The 17,144-nt window shown below is 40.8% G+C and overlaps 1 protein-coding gene across 1 annotated transcript in view; it reads left to right on the top strand.

Annotated features, from left to right (window-relative positions):
- Positions 1-280: 280 nt before the first annotated feature.
- LOC113903686 (ankyrin repeat domain-containing protein 26-like) overlaps positions 281-17,144 on the top strand; it is a 41,576-nt gene continuing 24,712 nt past the window's right edge. Inside the window, exons 1-5 of the mRNA XM_027560242.1 lie at positions 281-321; positions 3,539-3,567; positions 3,655-3,727; positions 13,452-13,534; positions 16,910-17,061. Of these exons, the coding sequence (XP_027416043.1) occupies positions 3,667-3,727; positions 13,452-13,534; positions 16,910-17,061 (296 nt within the window). The 5' untranslated portion in view covers positions 281-321; positions 3,539-3,567; positions 3,655-3,666. The remainder of the gene's footprint in view (positions 322-3,538; positions 3,568-3,654; positions 3,728-13,451; positions 13,535-16,909; positions 17,062-17,144) is intronic.

The following is a 17,144-nucleotide window of genomic DNA, read 5'->3' as shown; positions in this document are numbered from 1 at the left end:
GTTTGAAGGTGGCAGCTATGGAAGGAGATAAAGAAGGGCCTGGTCTCTTAGATGGGGCAGCCACTCTGCTTGTGATGCAGCACCATGTTTGAATTCAGCATCCTGTTCTGTCACATAGCAACTGTGGGATCTTGGCAACCCGTGTCTTAACCAGGTTAAAACTAGGGTATTTCTTCAAAAGGGATTAGGAACTCTTCATGCAACCAGTGTTATCATTCATTCTAGCAGAGTATCTCTGAGATCCTTCCACAGAGTAATGTGGATTATTACCTGGAACTTCTGGTCAAAGAGGGAAAAAGACATTAAATGGACAAGTAGAAGGTAAGAACTGTGGTTTTACAGAAAAGTCATTATGACAGAACGTTGATTGAAAATGGGAATGCTGATACATTCTAATAGGCAAAGAAAATCACCTGTCAGATGTAGTGAGAAAAAAGATGAGAAAAGGAGGGCAATTATGCATCTTTCAGGTGTCTACCACAGAGTACATTGAGAATCCAGTTTAAGGAGCTAAATATGTTCTAGACTTACTTCGTGGTCCAATGTTTAAGACTTTGTCCGGTTAAGACTGTCCAATGCAGTGGTGCAGTTCAATCCTGCTCAGGGAATTAGGATTCCATGTGACACACGACCAAAACCAAATGATTAGTTCTGTTTCAAGATACTCTACGACCTAAGGAAGGTCAAGAAATAAGAAGCAAGAGGGAATGATGGATAGAGAAGACAGAGGGTACAGGAGAGGAAATGAAAAAAGGAAGCACAGGTCTGTGGGGGAAGGGGCAATAAATAATGAAGGTCTTTAGATAAAGGGAGATATTTGACACGGACGATGAAATTCAAAGGCGAGCTTCTGCGCACCAAAACTTATCAAGAGAAAACAGCAAAGTTCTCACCTCTCACCCTCAGACGTTCAGAACTCTGCGGTCCCTGGGCATGCAGAGCAGTGGTGTCATTCTCTGCCCGGAAGCATGGACATAGGTGCTCAGCTGTAATGGGTGCAAATTGGTGTCATAATAAATGTTGGCTGCTTTCCAGCATGGTGTCACATGGGACTAAAGAGAACTGGAAAGAAGAGAGAGCAGGGGGCGGATGGGGAGACCAAGGAACCACAGCCTCAGAGAGAGTCCACTGGAAGGTTTCCAACTTCTAATGCCATTTCAGTTTGGGGGGACTGTGTCATGTGAGGAAACAGAGGCTGAGATTTCAGGAGAATGAATTAATTGAAGTCATGTAGAAGCAGACTCCGTGTAGACCAGTGTTTCTCAAATTTTAATTAGTCGCTTGGGGACCATGTGTGAAGTGCACATGCTGAGCAGGGAGGGTCTGAGGTTCTGTTTCCTAAACAAGCTCTCTGAGTAGCAAGGGTGTAGCCGTGCCTACTAGAGAAATCTGGAAGAAGAGCATGGATAGTGCAGGACAGAACAGGATCAAGGAAAAGCAGTATTTTGTGTTTCTTTCTGAGCGTGTTTATAGCCAGAGGGAAGCAAAGAGATGAAGTAGCAGTTATAGGTGTAAGATACCATTGCTAAGCAAGAGGGAGAAAGAAATGGTAGGTATCAGGAACGTTTAACTTTAGGACTCCTGTATGTTGTTTTCTGTTTCTCATGAACCCTCTGTTCCTTATCAGTTCCTGGTATACAGGAACGAGTGGAGCGGCACACTGTTCCCAGGACTGAGGTCATGGGACGGAATGCATACGTGGATCTCCTTCAGTACCTTCTACCCTATAGTGTTTAGTCACGACCCTCTTACTCAAGATATGGATTGTCTTCTGGCCTTGAGACGATTATTATTCTTTGTTATTCCCTTGGTAACGGTTGTTATACATCTGGTTTTTGTTCTTTCCTCAACTTTATTTTTTTGCCTAAACCTTCCTTCTATAACAATATGTAAACTCACACAAACATGAATAATGCACCCTTGTTCCACTAGAGACTTGGGTCCCCCGTGTCCTTCTTTCTCTCTCTGGCTAGGTCTTTGGAGTATGGAGTCCTGCCAAGCTCACTTTCCTGCCCGGGCTTTCAAGACTTCCTTGAGAAGGATGCCCTGTGTCTTAGTGAGTGGTATTAGCCCTATTCTAGGGCTTTATTGGTTTTCCACATAACCCAGGGAATATTAGTCTCTCTCTTTTGCTTTCTTTTCGTTGACTCTGGTCCACCAGGCCCCAGTCTGTAAAGAAGACCACAGGTAGGGATGATCCATAGAAAGGATGTCAAGGGGGAAGATTTAAGTCCACAGATCTAGAGATTACCATTTAGAGAGGAGAGAATCTAGTGAAAGGACAAAGGGAGGAAAGGAAGGCCGTAGGGAGGGGAGTTTGGAGTTGATGAGGACACTTGAGAGAGCTCCTTCTAGATGACTTCAGTGTATTTACCCTGAAAAAAGATAAGATCATTATTGCTCCAGAGAATCCTGGAGCTGGGAGGGGGTGCTAGAAGTGGGGGAAACTGCAGCCCCTCTGAGAAACTCTTAGGCATCAAAGATATATGTTGTACTGGTATTTGTTATTCAAATTAGATTAATTTGTAAAAGGAGGCATTGACTTTTTTTTTTTTATAAAGATAGCTGATTCTTTGAAAGTTGTTTCATGGACATCCTCTGAAGCATTAACATGATATACCAAACTAAACTAAATTTTGAAGCCAAACAGATCAATAGGGTTCATTCCCTAAATGTAGAAATACTTTTAATAAATACTACACTGATTTTGAAACATGCAAGATTTTTAATTTCTAATAATTCTTTGGCAATTAAATATATTATTTCCTTTTTGATAATTATATTTAAATATTGAGAATTTATTACACATTATTTCCTAGATGTGTCTTATATACCTTCCTGCATGAGTGGATTGAGAAACTTTAAGATGGCTAGACTAGAGGAGACAAGACAAGTAGGCATTCCAGTAGCCCACACGGATATGGGAAAATAATGAATATTTTTATGAGCCATTTTTCTACAAGTGTATATCCAGGCTAATCAGTTCATTACTCTGTCTTTGATGAGAAATGAATTATACATTCTGGTGAACTGTCATCCCAGCTGTGCACTTCTTAAATGACTGGACAGATTGAAGAACATGATAAATACTTATTGCATAATGGTGGAAATGATAACTGCTGTGTTGCATTCAAGATGTGCTGTTGCATTTTATCATCAGCTTTCACGTTTATCTTCTTGGGTTCATGACTTGCTCCTCTGATTCAGATCCACTTTCTCCTCATCAGTCAGCACATTCACATTGGTCTGTGTGCACTTTAATGTTTTATAAAGCCATTGAAAATGTAATGTTACTTTTGAAATCTTAACTGCATGTTTTGGTGAACCTGTATTCCTATTTTTTCTTCACTATCTTTAGTGGATTCCTATGTCTGTCTTACCAGTGTCCTAAGATCCCCCTAAAAACAAGACACTAAAACTGAATGTATTCAGTGCCAAGGCTGAGTGCGAGGATTCTGCTCGGTACTAACTCTGCATGAATGTACAGCTGGCTTTCATGTTTACATGTAATTAACTCTGTGTCCCTTTTTCCTCTTAGAGTCTCCTGGGAAATATCCTAACGTGAAGGTAAAAACTTTTATAATTTTATCTGAACTGTGGATTGTCTCCTATGTACATTATTTAGTAATCAACTTGTTTCCAAACCCCATTCAGCCAGCAGTCAGAATGAAAGATTCTGTTCCTAATAACACAGTCAGAATGAAGGATTTCCAAACATCCATTTCAGGTAAATTTTGCAGTACACAGTTAACTCTGGAAAGAGGGACACTGAACTATTTGAAATGCTCAGTCTTCATGTTTTTAACATTTTCTTTGCAAATTTAATTGAAGAATTGGACATACATAAGGCAATGTTATTGTTGATACCTGTGATTTGAAACAAAAGATACAAGCATAAGAACAAGAATTTTTTAAAATATAAGCTTCAACTCAAGACGTTTCTGTATACGTTTCGACACTCTGAAGTTCTCAGTTTGAAATCTCTATAATTCTCAGGAAATCTTAGAGGTTAAATTTTAGACTCTAAGTTTTTTCCAGTGCCCCAAATGCTTGTTTGAACTCTAACCTTTCCCTTGAGTAAAACTTCACTTGCTAATATGTCAGTTGTATTTCAGCTTGTAATTATTTCATTATAATGTTGTTACACAGATGAATGTAGGCCAATCAGATATTTTCATTAGCAGACTATGTGTGTGTGTGCATTTGTGTGTGCGTGCATTTGTGTGTGTGTGTGTGTGTGTGTGTGTGTGTGTGTGTGTGGTGTCTTTGATTATTAGAAGTAGGGGAAGTAATCATACTTTAATGACTATTTGATAGACATAATCTTTTGAAACAGTGATTCTGACAGTTGTTGGCTTTAGGATCCTATTATACTTCTAAAAATTATTGAGAATTCCAAGGAACTTTTGTTTCTGTCTGTTGGTGTTTACTATATGGAAGTTCAGTTGAGTTCAGTCGCTCAGTCGTGTCCGACTCTTTGCGACCCCATGGACTACAGCACACCAGGCTTCGCTGTCTATCAGAACTCCTGGAGTTTACTCAGACTCAAGTCCATCGACTGGGTGATGCCATCCAACCATCTCATCCTTTGTCTTCCCCTTTTCCTCCTGCCTTCAGTCTTTGCCAGCATCAGGGTCTTTTCCAGTGAGTCAGTTCTTCACATCAGGTGCCCAAAGTATTGCAGTTTCAGCTTCAGCATCAGGACTGAATTCCCTTTGGATGGACTGGTTGGATCTCCTTGTAGCCCAAGGGACTCTCAAGAGTCTTCTCCAACACTACACTTCAAAAGCATCAATTCTTTGGTGTGCAGTTTTCTGTACAGTCCAACTCTCACATATATACATGACCACTGGAAAAACCATAGCTTTGACGAGACAGACCAATGTTGGCAAAGTAATGTGTCTGCTTTTTAATATGCTGTCAAGGTTGGTCATAGCTTTTCTTCCAAGGACCAAGGGTCTTTTAATTTCATGGGTGCAGTCACCGTCTGCAATGATTTTGGAGCCCCCCCAAATAAAGCCTGTCACTGTTTCCATTCTTTCCCCATCTATTTGCCACGAAGGAATGGGACCGGATGCATTGCTTAGTTTTTTGAATGTTGAGTTTTAAACCAACTTGTTCACTCTCCTCTTTCACTTTCATCCAAAGGCTCTTTAGTTCTTCAATTTCTACTATAAGGGTGGTGTTATCTGTATGTCTGTGGTTATTGATATTTCTCCCGGCTATCTTGATTTCAGCTTGTGCTTCACCCAGCCTGGAATTTTGCATGATGTACTCTGTGTATAAGTTAAATAAGCAGGGTGACAATATACAGCCTTGACGTACTCCTTTCCCTATTTGGAATCAGTCTGTTGTTCCATGTCTAGTTCTAACTGTTGCTTCTTGCCCTGCATACAGATTTCTCAGGAGGTAGGTCAGGTGGTCTGGTATTCTCATCTCTTTAAGAATTTTCCAGTTTGTTGTGATCCACAGAGTTAAAAGCTTTGGGGTGGTCAATAAAGCAGAAGTAGATGTTTTTCTGGAACTCTTGCTTTTTTGATGATCCAGTGGATGTTGTCAGTTTGATCTCTGGTTCCTCTGCCTTTTCTAAATCCAGCTTGAATATCTGGAAGTTCATGTTTCATGTGCTATGGAGGGATGGCCTGGAGAATTTTGAGTATTACTTTGCTAGCGTGTGAGATGAGTGCAGTTGTGCGGTAGTCTGAGCATTCTTTGGCATTGCCTTTCGTTGGGATTGGAATGAAAACTGACCATTTCCAGTCCTGTAGCCACTGCTGAGATTTCCAGATTTGCTGGCATATTGAGTGCAGCACTTTCATAGCATCATCTGTTAGGATTTGAAATAGCTCAACTGCAATTCTATCACCTCCACTAGCTTTATTCGTAGTGATGCTTCCTAAGACCCACTTGACTTCACATTCCAGGATGTCTGGCTCTAAGTAAAGGATCACACCATCGTGCTTATCTGGATCATGAAGATCTTTTCTACATATTTTTTTTTTGTGTGTTCCTACCCCCTCTTCTTAATATCTTCTGCATCTGTAGTTGCTGCTGCTGCTAAGTCGCTTCAGTTGTGTCCGACTCTGTGTGACCCCACAGACGGCAGCCCACCAGGCTCCCCCGTCCCTGGGATTCTCCACGCAAGAACACTGGAGTGGTTTTCCATTTCCTTCTCCAGTGCATGAAAGTGAAAAGTGAAAGTGAAGTCACTCAGTCCTGTCCGGCTCTGTGCGACCGCATGGACTGTAGCCCACCAGGCTCCTCCATCCATGGGATTTTCCACGCAAGAGTACTGGAGTGGGGTGCCATTGCCTTCTCCGTCTGCATCTGTTAGGTCCATACTATTTCTTTCCTTTATTGTGCCCATTTTTGCATGAAATGGTCCCTTGGTATCTCTTACTTTCTTGAGGAGATCTCTAGTCTTTCCCGTTCTATTATTTTCCTCTATTTCTTTGCACTGATCACGGAGAAAGGTTTCCTTATCTCTCCTTGCTATTCTTTGCAACTCTGCATTCAAATGGGTATATCTTTCCTGTTCTCCCTTGCCTTTAGCTTCTCTTCTTTTCTCAGCTATTTGTAAGGCCTTGTCAGACAACCATTTTGCCTTTTTCATTTCTTTTTCTCTGGGATGGTCTTGATCACTGCATTCTGTACAATGTTAGGAATCTCCATCCATAGATCTTCAGGCATTCTGTCTATCAAAACTAATCCTTTGAGTCTATTTGCCACACCCACTGTATAATCCTAAGGGATTTGATTTAGGTCATAGATGGATGGTCTAGTGGTTTTCCCTACTTTCTTCAGTTTAAGTCTGAGTTTGGCAATAAGGAGTTCATGATGTAAGCCACAGTCAGCTCCTGGTCTTGTTTTTGCTGACTGTATAGAGCATCTCCAAAGAATAGAATAGAATAGGCTGCAAAGAATAGAATCAGTCTGATTTCATCATTGACCATCTGGTGATGTCCATGTGTAGAGTCTTCTCTTGTGTTGTTGGAAGAGGGTGTTTGCTATGACAAGTACGTTCTCTTGGCAAAGCTCTGTTCACCTTTGTCCTGCTTCATTCTGTACTCCAAGGCCAAATTTACCTGTTACTCCAGGTATCTCGTGAATTCCTACTTGTACATTCGAGTCCCCTATATTGAAAAGAACATTTTTTTGGTGTTAGTTCTAGAAGGTCTTGTAGGTCATCATAGAACCATTCAACTTCAGCTTGTTCAGTGTTACTGGTCAGAGCATAGACTTGCATTACTGTGATATTGAATGGTTTGCCTTGGAAACGAACAGAGATCATTCTGTCATTTTTGAGATTGCATCCAAGCACCGCATTTGGGACTCTTGTTGACTGTGATGGCTACACCATTTCCTCTAAGGGATTCTTGCCCACAGTAGTAGACATAATGGTCTTCTAAGTTAAATTCACCCATCCAGTCCATTTGGGGGCTTCCCTGGTAGCTCAGTCGGTAAAGAATCTACCTGCCGTGCAGGAGACCCAAGTTTGAATCCTGGGTCAGGAAGATCTCCTGGGGAAGGAAATGGCAACCCACTCCAGCATTCTTGCTTGGAAAATCCTATCACCAGAGGAGTCTGGCGAGCTACAAATAGCCCATGGGCTCAGGAGCGTCGGACAGGACTACGGACTAAACCACAAACCAGTCCATTTTAGTTCACTGGTTCCCAAAATGTTGATGTTCACTCTCGTCATCTCCTGCTTGACCGCTTCCAATTTGCCTTGATTCATGGACCTAACATTCCAGGTTCCTATGCAGTATTGCTCTTTACAGCCTTGGACTGGACTCCCATCATCAGTCACATCCACAGCTAGGTGTTGTTTTCACTTTGGCTCGATCTCTTCATTCTTTCTGGATTTATTTCCCCACCGATCTCTAATAGCATATTGGACACCTACTGACCTGGGGAGTTCATTTTTCAGTGTCCTATCTTTTTGCCTTTTCATACTGTTCATGGGGTTCTCAAGGCAAAAATACTGAAGTGGTTTGCCATTCCCTTCTCCAGTGGACCATGTTTTGTCAGAACGTTCCAGCATGACCCGTCTGTCTTGGATGGCCCTTCACGGCATGGCTTGCTCATAATTCCACTGAGTTAGACAAGTCTATGGTCCATGTGATCAGTTTGGTTAGTTTTCTGTGATTGTGGTTTTCAGTCTGTCTGCCCTCTGATGGATAAGGAAAAGAGGCTTATGGAAACTTCCTGATGGGAGAGACTGGCTGAGGGGGAAACTGGGTCTTGTTCTGATGGGCTGGGCCATGCTCAGTAAATCTTTAATCAGACTTTCTGTTGATGGGTGGGGCTGTGTTCCCTCCCTGTTGTTTGACCTGAGGCCAAACTATGGTGGAGGTAATGAAGATAATGGCACCTCCTTCAACAGGTCCCATGCATGCACTGCTGCACTCAGTGCCCCTGACCCTGCAGCAGGCCACTGCCAACCCTTGCCTCAGCCAGAGACTCCTGGAAAATAAAACTAAAAAACGTAAAAATACAGGCACACACAATCATAATGGCTAATTCCATTAGTCATTGGAGTTCTGATATCACATATCCTGTCTCTGGAGAACTCCTGTGTGCACTCAGAACATAATTGAGCATGGAAGAAACGTTTAGAGTTGTTGTGAAAAGAGTTTTGACCTCTTGGATCCCCTGGCCCAGTGGGTCTCTGGACTTCAGGGATTCTCAGGGCATACTACAGAACCACCATTTTAAACCATTGGCATGGTTGGATGTGAAATGATAAAGGGACCCTTGTGTTGACATGGGTTTAAAGTTTCATTTTTGCATTTCTTGCTTGTTTCTTTGATTTCTCTTAAGAAATTTAGACCTGAGAGTTCCTTTTTTTTTTTTTTAAGCAAATATTTCTGTGTTTCGTTCATTCTTCCCTCATGGTGCTCTGTGCTCTTTAGATCCAGTGTGGTCCTAGACTTATCCTATTTTCACGTGGAAACAATTAGTCACCCACAAGACTATCATGTCTCATATAAGTTTATGATGTCTATCCAGGGCTTAAAAAATGAGTTCTGAAGATATTGATAATTTGAGGAAAGACACCTCATTGTAATTAAAGAAGTTGTCATTGGTGGTGGTGTTCAGTTGCTAAGTTGGGTCCAACTCTTTGTGAGCCCATGGACTGCAGCACGCTAGGCCTCCCTGTGCCTCCTCGTCTCCCGGAGTTTGCCCGAGTTCATATCCATTCATCAGCGATGCTATCCCACCGTCTCATCCTCTGCCATTCCCTTCTCCTCCTGCCCTCAATCTTTCCCAGCATCAGCGTCTTTTCCAGTGATTCAGCTCTTCACATCAGGTGCCCAAAGTATTGGAGCTTTAGTTTCAGCATCAGTTCTTCCAGTGAATATTCAGCATTGATTTCTTTTAGGATTGATTGGTTTGATCTCTTTGGTGTCCAAGGGACTCTCAGATGTCTTCTCTAGCACCACTCTTTGAAAGCATCAATTCTTTGGTGCTCAGCCTTCTTTATGGTCCAACTCTCACATCTGTACATGACTAATGAAGAAACCATGGCTTTGGCTGTATGGACCTTTGTCAGCAAAGTGATGTCTTTGCTTTGTATGTTGTCTAGGTTTGTAACATTAATTAAAGTAGTAGCATTCATTAAAAGTGTTTTTAAAACCACGGTCTCTAGAGCACACAGTATTATAAGGCATAATTAAGTGTAAAAGAAGGTAGATATACATTTTCTTAATAATATATTTGTATGTTGAAAAATAGTCCTGTATGGGTGTAAGAGTTGGAGTATAAAGAAAGCTGAATGCAGAAGAATTGATGCTTTTGAACTGTAGTGTTGGAGAAGACTCTTGAGAGTCCCTTGGACTGCAAGGAGATCCAACCAGTCCATCCTAAAGGAAATCAGTCCTGGGTGTTCATTGGAAGGACTGATGTTGAAGCTCAATATTTTGGCCACCTGATGTGAAGAGCTGACTCATTTGAAAAGACCCTGATGTTGGGAAAGATTGAGGGCAGGAGGAGAAGGGAACAACAGAGGATGAGATGGTTGGATGGAATCACTGACACAATAGACATGAGTTTGGGTAGACTCCAGGAGTTCAAAGATGAAGACTGCAGTGGTGTTCCCAGTAGGGAATTACTGACTCAGTCAGCTATGCAAGTTGGAGCTGCCAGGAAACAGGAAGCAAAGAAGGTAATGCAGAAGCCCAGAGCACTCAGCTTTGGGCCACCTGGGCACAGCCTTATCGTCCTTCTGATGGTTCCAAATTAGATTTTGTGGCAAAGTCTACCTTGTGCTGACTCCTTTTATGCAACCTGCAGCCAATCAGCACCTCTTAGCAAGGTGTTTGCATTCTCCCTCTGATCATAGTAATACAATAAATAACAAAGAGAGTTAGGAAAAAGTAAGTTCGTTCAGGCTGGTATTTAGCATATACCTGAAAGTGGGTAGCAGGATTATGTTTAGAACTCTGGGACTAGTTGGGAGACTAGGTAGCCATCTACAGACTGCCTTCTCGAAATGGAACTTTGTAGCAATGTTTTTATATGGCTGTCAATTCATAAGCATTAGTTATGATTATATTCAGTAGAACTGCAAAAGCAACTCTGATACCAAATACTAAAATATTTCTTGTGTTTTCTGTGACTTTGTATTTTTTAGAATTGGCTTTCCCAGTGGGAATGGGAGTCATGGGAAATTTGCTACCTAGTACCTCCTTCTCAGCTGTGTCCACATAGTATATCGACTTGTTTTAGTATTTGTAATGAATTAAGAGTTCACAAGGGAGGTTGGTATAAAGGAGTGCTGTATCATTGAAAAGCAGTATATAGCAAGTCAATTCTGATTCTACTAGGACGCCCAGTCTATTGAGTAACCACATCTAATAATGTGTTGTCCATAAATACTAATTAATTTAGCACCCTTAATCAGTCATATGGTCAGGGCTATGGTAAGAAATCATCCAGTTTTTCTTTTTTCATTCCTGTACTTTTTTCTTTTCTATCCTCACCTTGCATTTACAGAATATTCTCAGTTATCTCCTAGAATAGTGACTACAGGCTCTAAACTCAACATGTTTGTCTTTTTTTCTTTTAATCTATACAACTGAGTCTTTGCTCTTATTTTTCCATGAGCTTGGTAGGTCCGGGAAAAACAAATTCAAATAAAATGCCTACACGAGTCCCTTCAACACTGGACGATGTGAGGTAGGAAAACTACAAAATAGATAGAAGCCACTTCAGTCAGTTCATGTTGATCATTTTCTTCTCAGTCAATACATTTTATAAAACAACGAGCAGTACCTACTCCTTCAGGGTCCCTGGATTTGTACATTCATTGGTTTCTTAAAGATTTATTCTATACTGTACCCTGAAAGTTTTATATCCTAAATATTTCTGTAAACACTCCCTCAGTTCAGGCCTGTGTCACCTTTTTGTTCCCAGTATTAATGCCTTCAGATTTGTCTTCCTCCGGTTATTCGTGTGCCTTTCAGATTCCTCCCTCCCATGGTGTTTAGAGTCACCAATCTCAAAAGCACATGTGACCATGAGGCACTCTGAGTCACGTTAATGTCTAGACCTCTTAAAGCACCGCTGATGCTCTCACAGTCTGACTTCTGCCTGACCCTCTGTCTCTAGCCCTTTCAGTCCTTTGCTCTAGAATTCTGAACTGCTGCTGGCGCCCTCGTCACTTGTCCCTGTTGTTGTTCAGTCGCTCAGTCCTGTCTGATTCTATGCGGCCCCATGGACCGCAGCACACCAGGCTTCCCTGTCCTTCACCATCTCCCAGCGCTTGCTCAACTCACGTTCATGGAGCCGGTGATGCCATCCAAACATCTCATCCTCTGTCATCCCCTTTTCCTCCCGACTTCAACCTTTCCCAGCATCAGGTTTCTAATGAGTCAGCTCTTCGAATCCAGTGGCCGAAGTACTGGAGCTTCAGTGCCAGCGTCAGGCTTTCCAATGAATGTTCAGAACTGATTTTGTTTAGGATTGACTGGTTGGATCTCCTTGCGGTCCAAGGGACTGTCATGAGTCTTTTCGAACACCACAGTTGAAAAGCATCAGTTCTTCGGTGCTCAGTCTTCTTTTTGGTCCAACTCTCACATCCATACATGACTACTGTAAAAGCCTTTGCTTTGACTAGACGGACCTTTGTCAGCAAAGTAACGTCTTTGCTTTTTGATACGCTAAGTTTGTCATATCTTTTCTTCCAATGAGCAAGTGTCCTTTAATTTCACGACTGCAGTCACCATCTGCATTTCTTTTGGAGCCAAAGAGAATAAAGTCTGTTTCTGTTCTCATTGTTTCCTATCTCTTTGCCACGAAGTGATGGAACCAGATGCCATGACCTTCGTCAGTCCCATCCCTTCACTTTGGACAGATATCTACCCTGTGGTGTGTGTGCTTCTCTCCCCATCTTGCTACAGCCTGAAATGCTCTCCCTCTCGTGCCCTCTGTTCCCTTGAACTGTGTAAGTCTGCACTCAGGCATTATCTCTAGAAAAGCCATCCCTGACACCTTTTTCTACATTTTTCGTTAAACTCCAGTGTCTAGTACTGAGTGGAAACCTGAGAAATAATGATTGAATAAGAGAAACTGGGGCTCTGTATCAACCTAGAGGGATGGGATGGGGAGGGAGATGAGAAGGAGGTTCAAAAGGGGTGATATATGTGTACCTATGGCTCATTCATGTTGAGGTTTGGCAGAAAACAACAAAATTCTGTAAAGCAGTTATCCTTCAATAAAAAAAATAAATTAAAAAAAATGCTGTATATACTGAGGTGACTTTTAAGAGCTTGTCCTCTGCAGTCTAGGAGCCAAGAGGAGAGACATGTAAAGAAATAATTTACGGTCCAGATCTATATCTATCACTAGGAAAATCTAGAAAGATACACTAGAAAAATCTTTAAAGTACTAAGGTAGCTACAAGGAAAGGCATATCTCTTGATCAGGGGAAAGATGGCAGTAATTAAAGACAACTTCACAAAGCAGGTTGAGCCTTAAAAGATGAAAAGTAATTTGTCAGAAGAGTAGAGGGAAGCCTTTCAGATGAAGGAACTGATAAAAGCTAAAAAGTAAGAGGAATTTTGTAAACCATGAATAATGTTGCAGTTGATGCTTGGCACATTGTTAAAAAGGTCTGTTATGAAGTAGAGAAGAGAATATATGGTGACTTTATATGTCTGTCCTGTATTTTGTTTGGTTTCTGATTGTTTTGTTCACTGATGTTTGGATCAATCTGTGACTGAATCTTTGAGCTGTTTGTGTGTCTGTAACCTGGTGACATCTGGTATTTCCCAAATGGTTTGTTGAAGTTTTTAGGTCATTGGAAGTAGTTCTTAAAGAAGTAAATATTCAGCTGAAGATTAAGATTGATTTAATCTGTCATTTCATACAATATTTTAGATCTGTGTTTTAAATGAGGATTATGTCTTTTATCTAAACATTCTAAGTAATTTTAACTAAACATGCAGATCTGTCAAGAGAACGAGACTTGGAAATGATAACAGAGGAAAAACAAGAAAAACTTGATGAAGATGAGAATAACCATGCACAGGTATATAAAACTGTAAATTTCAATTTCTGGTGTAGTACTGTATGAGAAAATGTGTACCAAACAAGGCAAGTTAGAATGGAAAGATAAGTTAAAACCCATCACAAATGAGTTAAAGTGGAAGTTCAGTAAAATTTTGTGAGGAATACCAAATTACTGCTTCTCATGAGGAAGATCCACTATGTGATAAGCCTTAAGAAGGAACAAACCAAAAGGAAATATCTCCTAATCTCACAAATAATATACCTGATTGTGAGGAAAAAGATGCATTTGGAGTATCTGTCTTACTAGTATTCCAAGCATTTCCTGAACAAAAAGAACCCAGTCTCAAAAATGTTTTTCTGTGGTCTGTAAACTCTGGGTCCCTTGGATAGACTTGTTGTTCATCTTCAAAGCTTTGTTTCCCTGAAAATAAAGTAGACTTTGAAAATTATCAACTAGACACTGAACATGTGTTTATGAAAATTGAGCAGAGTTTTTATAATGATACAGAAAATAAAAAAGTAGGGGAGCCAGTAGTTACATTCGAAGTGAAAGACCAAGAGATTGATATGCAAATGTCACAAAATGAGGCAATATCCCACTAATCAGAAATTAGACACGGGACAGGCATGTCAGTCTAGTCTGTGGCTTGTCTACTCTGTTAAGATGAAACATATAATTCAAATAAAAATTCACGTTCCCCTTGCTGTTGTTAAAATACTGATCTGAAAAATAAAGCAATACAGGACTGGTTCCAGAAGCCACTGCATGCGGATAATTGCAGCGCTAGTGACAATAAAAGCATGGAACCCGAATTAGAAAATGGGAATTCTTCTCCACCTAATAGTCATGGTGCATCTGCAGCGTATGTAAATGAAGGATTAGAGAAGGATATACAGAGGTTTAAGAAGGAAATAGACATGTTACAAGTAGAGTTGCTGGCTCTGGAAAAAGAGAAAAATTCAACTTCCAAAAGAGATGCGGGCTCATTTATTCTTGTTTTGGTTTTTCTCTTTCTTGATGATTTGGTCCCTTTTGATTTTATACTAACGAATAAAGCGGGGTCATCCAAAGAGGTAATTGTGTAGAAATCGATTATTATCTCAATAACAGGAATTCAGGAAACTATTTTCATGGCTTTTGTCCTTCAGTCAATTCTAATATCTAATTGTTCTCCATCAGTCTTCATATCGAAGGCAATGGCACCCCACTCCAGTACTCTTGCCTGGAAAATCCCATGGACGGAGGAGCCTGGTAGGCTGCAGTCCATGGGGTCGCTAAGTGTCGGACACGACTGAGCAACTTCACTTTCACTTTTCACTTTCATGCATTGGAGAAGGAAATGGCAACCCACTCCAGTGTTCTTGCCTGGAGAATCCCAGGGACGGGGGAGCCTGGTGGGTACCGTCTATGGGGTCACAGAGTCGTACATGACTAAAGCGACTTAGCAGTAGCAGCAGTCTTCATATGGACTGGGAAACTCATTTAGCTATGTACCACGTGGTCTTCTGAGCCAGAATAAGCACCAAGGAAATTGCTTAAGAAGAATAATCAGCTAGGGTTTTGTGCCTTTTTTCCCCTTTAACTCTGTTGGGTTAAATATGTTATATTTCCATAGAATGGGAAGAAAGCACTCACTGAGAGATGGGACATGAACATGTGTTCCCTCTAATCTCTTCATTGTGGTTGAATACGTGTGATCTTCTCTGCTTTCTGCAATCACTGGGCACTTAGATTTCCAGCATGGCCACTTCAGGATCTTTTTAATAACAAATACATGTGCTCCCACATACGCTTTAATCAGCACTCTCAAATGTTTCTTTTGAGACAGACATTTCCATTATGTTGTTTACTAAAATGTAGAAGTTTTGACATGTGTGATTTTGTTACATAGGTTGTGTGTGTGTGTGTGAGAAAGTTGCTCAGTCAGGTCCAACTCTTTGTGAACCCTTGGACTGTAGCCTGCCAGGCTCCTCTGTCCATGGAATTCCCCAGGCCAGAAAGAATATCAGAGTGGCTAGCTGTTCCCTTCTCCAGGGGATCTTCCTAACCCAGGGATCAAACCCAGGTCTCCTGCATTGAAGGTGGATTCTTTAATGTTTGAGCCACCAGGGAAGCCCATAGGTTAGTATAAACCCTGAGCAAAAAAGGAAAAAAAAAAAAAAAAAAAATTAAGTGTTTACCTACAAAGGAGAAGACTGAGTTCTGAGATGCTGTGAGATTTTTCTTCTTCAGTAATAGGTTTTGAAAAATTGTTTTTGCTCTTTTGTGTAAGAGGTGCTTTGACTGAGTTTGAACAACAGACAAAAAGACAAAAACAAAAACAAACAAACAAAAAAACAACTCCTCTATGTGTTCTCCTGTTAAAAAAAAAAAAAGGAGATGATCCCTACCCACAACTAAGACATTGAGTTACTGTGCCAAAGTCATGCTTTTAACTTACCTGATTAATCTGATGAATTCATTTGGTAATACATAACATTCAACGTTCCAGAATTGTATCATCTCTTTTGGTGCCATAAAATGCTAGGGAGTGCCAGTTTAGGGGCCTTAAACAAAACCTTGAACGTTTTTTGACTTTATTGCTGTTTTTGGTAAATAGTGGGGCAATGCTGCTGCTGCTACTGCTAAGTCGCTTCAGTCGTGTCTGACTCTGTGCGACCCCATAGACAGCAGCCCAGCAGGCTCCCCCATCCTTAGGATTCTCCAGGCAAGAACACTGGAGTGGGTTGCCATTTCCTTCTCTACTAGGTAATTATATCTATACCCTCTAGCTGTAAGGTTTGACGGTTATTGCATGTGGAATTTAGAAGCATTACTTATATTCCAGAATTCCACACTAACTAACAACTCCTCAGTTTCATTCTGCTCCTTGTGTTTTGGTAAACTCTGGTTCATTTAATTTCATGAACACCGTCACTTTTTTGCTATCTCCCAGATCCAAGTGAAAAAAGAATTGTAAAAGGCAGAGGGGAAAGAATAGCTTTAGTGCAGAGAAGAATGTTTCCTTTCTGAGGCACGAAGGTGTCACATCCTCTCCATCTGGCTATTTAATGGAAAATCCAGGTGGTAAAGACCAAAGAGGACAGATTTTGTGTCTTTGTCTTTTTATTTCTCTGTCTCTGCCAGTCAGATGGGGAAGACAATATGAATAATTGCATCTTATTAAGAACGCCATTTTTGAAATTCTGGGAATTTTGATTCTTTTCCTGAAACAGAAAGGAGCAGATTTTACAAAGATTTCAGTGACTTGTAAGTGATAAAATTAAAATAAACACAAAAATATTTTTATCACTTAAGTTCAGGGTGAGCATTGAGTCAAATAATAAAATTGAAAACAAAGATCTTTATAATCAATACACAGCAATTATTCTTAGTGTCAAACTTCCATTAAAGGTTGAAGAAGAAAAGAAGCACAAAAGCAGTGAAGTGGAAGTATCAGAGAACGTATGCGATGCTGCTGATGAGAGTGGATCGTTTCAGCAGAGAAAGCGTGGAGGAAACAGCAACCAGGAGTTTCCTGCTATGCAGAATGAGGGTTCTGATAGGTAATCCTGTATCAATATTTAGCAGCACGTCCCTTCTTATGTTCCTATAAAATAATTTCTAACTTGAGCTAATGTTTGTGATG

This window comes from Bos indicus x Bos taurus, chromosome 13 (genome assembly GCF_003369695.1).
Source record: "Bos indicus x Bos taurus breed Angus x Brahman F1 hybrid chromosome 13, Bos_hybrid_MaternalHap_v2.0, whole genome shotgun sequence".
Taxonomy (NCBI): domain Eukaryota; kingdom Metazoa; phylum Chordata; class Mammalia; order Artiodactyla; family Bovidae; genus Bos; species Bos indicus x Bos taurus.
This window is presented reverse-complemented; position numbering and strand designations above follow the sequence as displayed.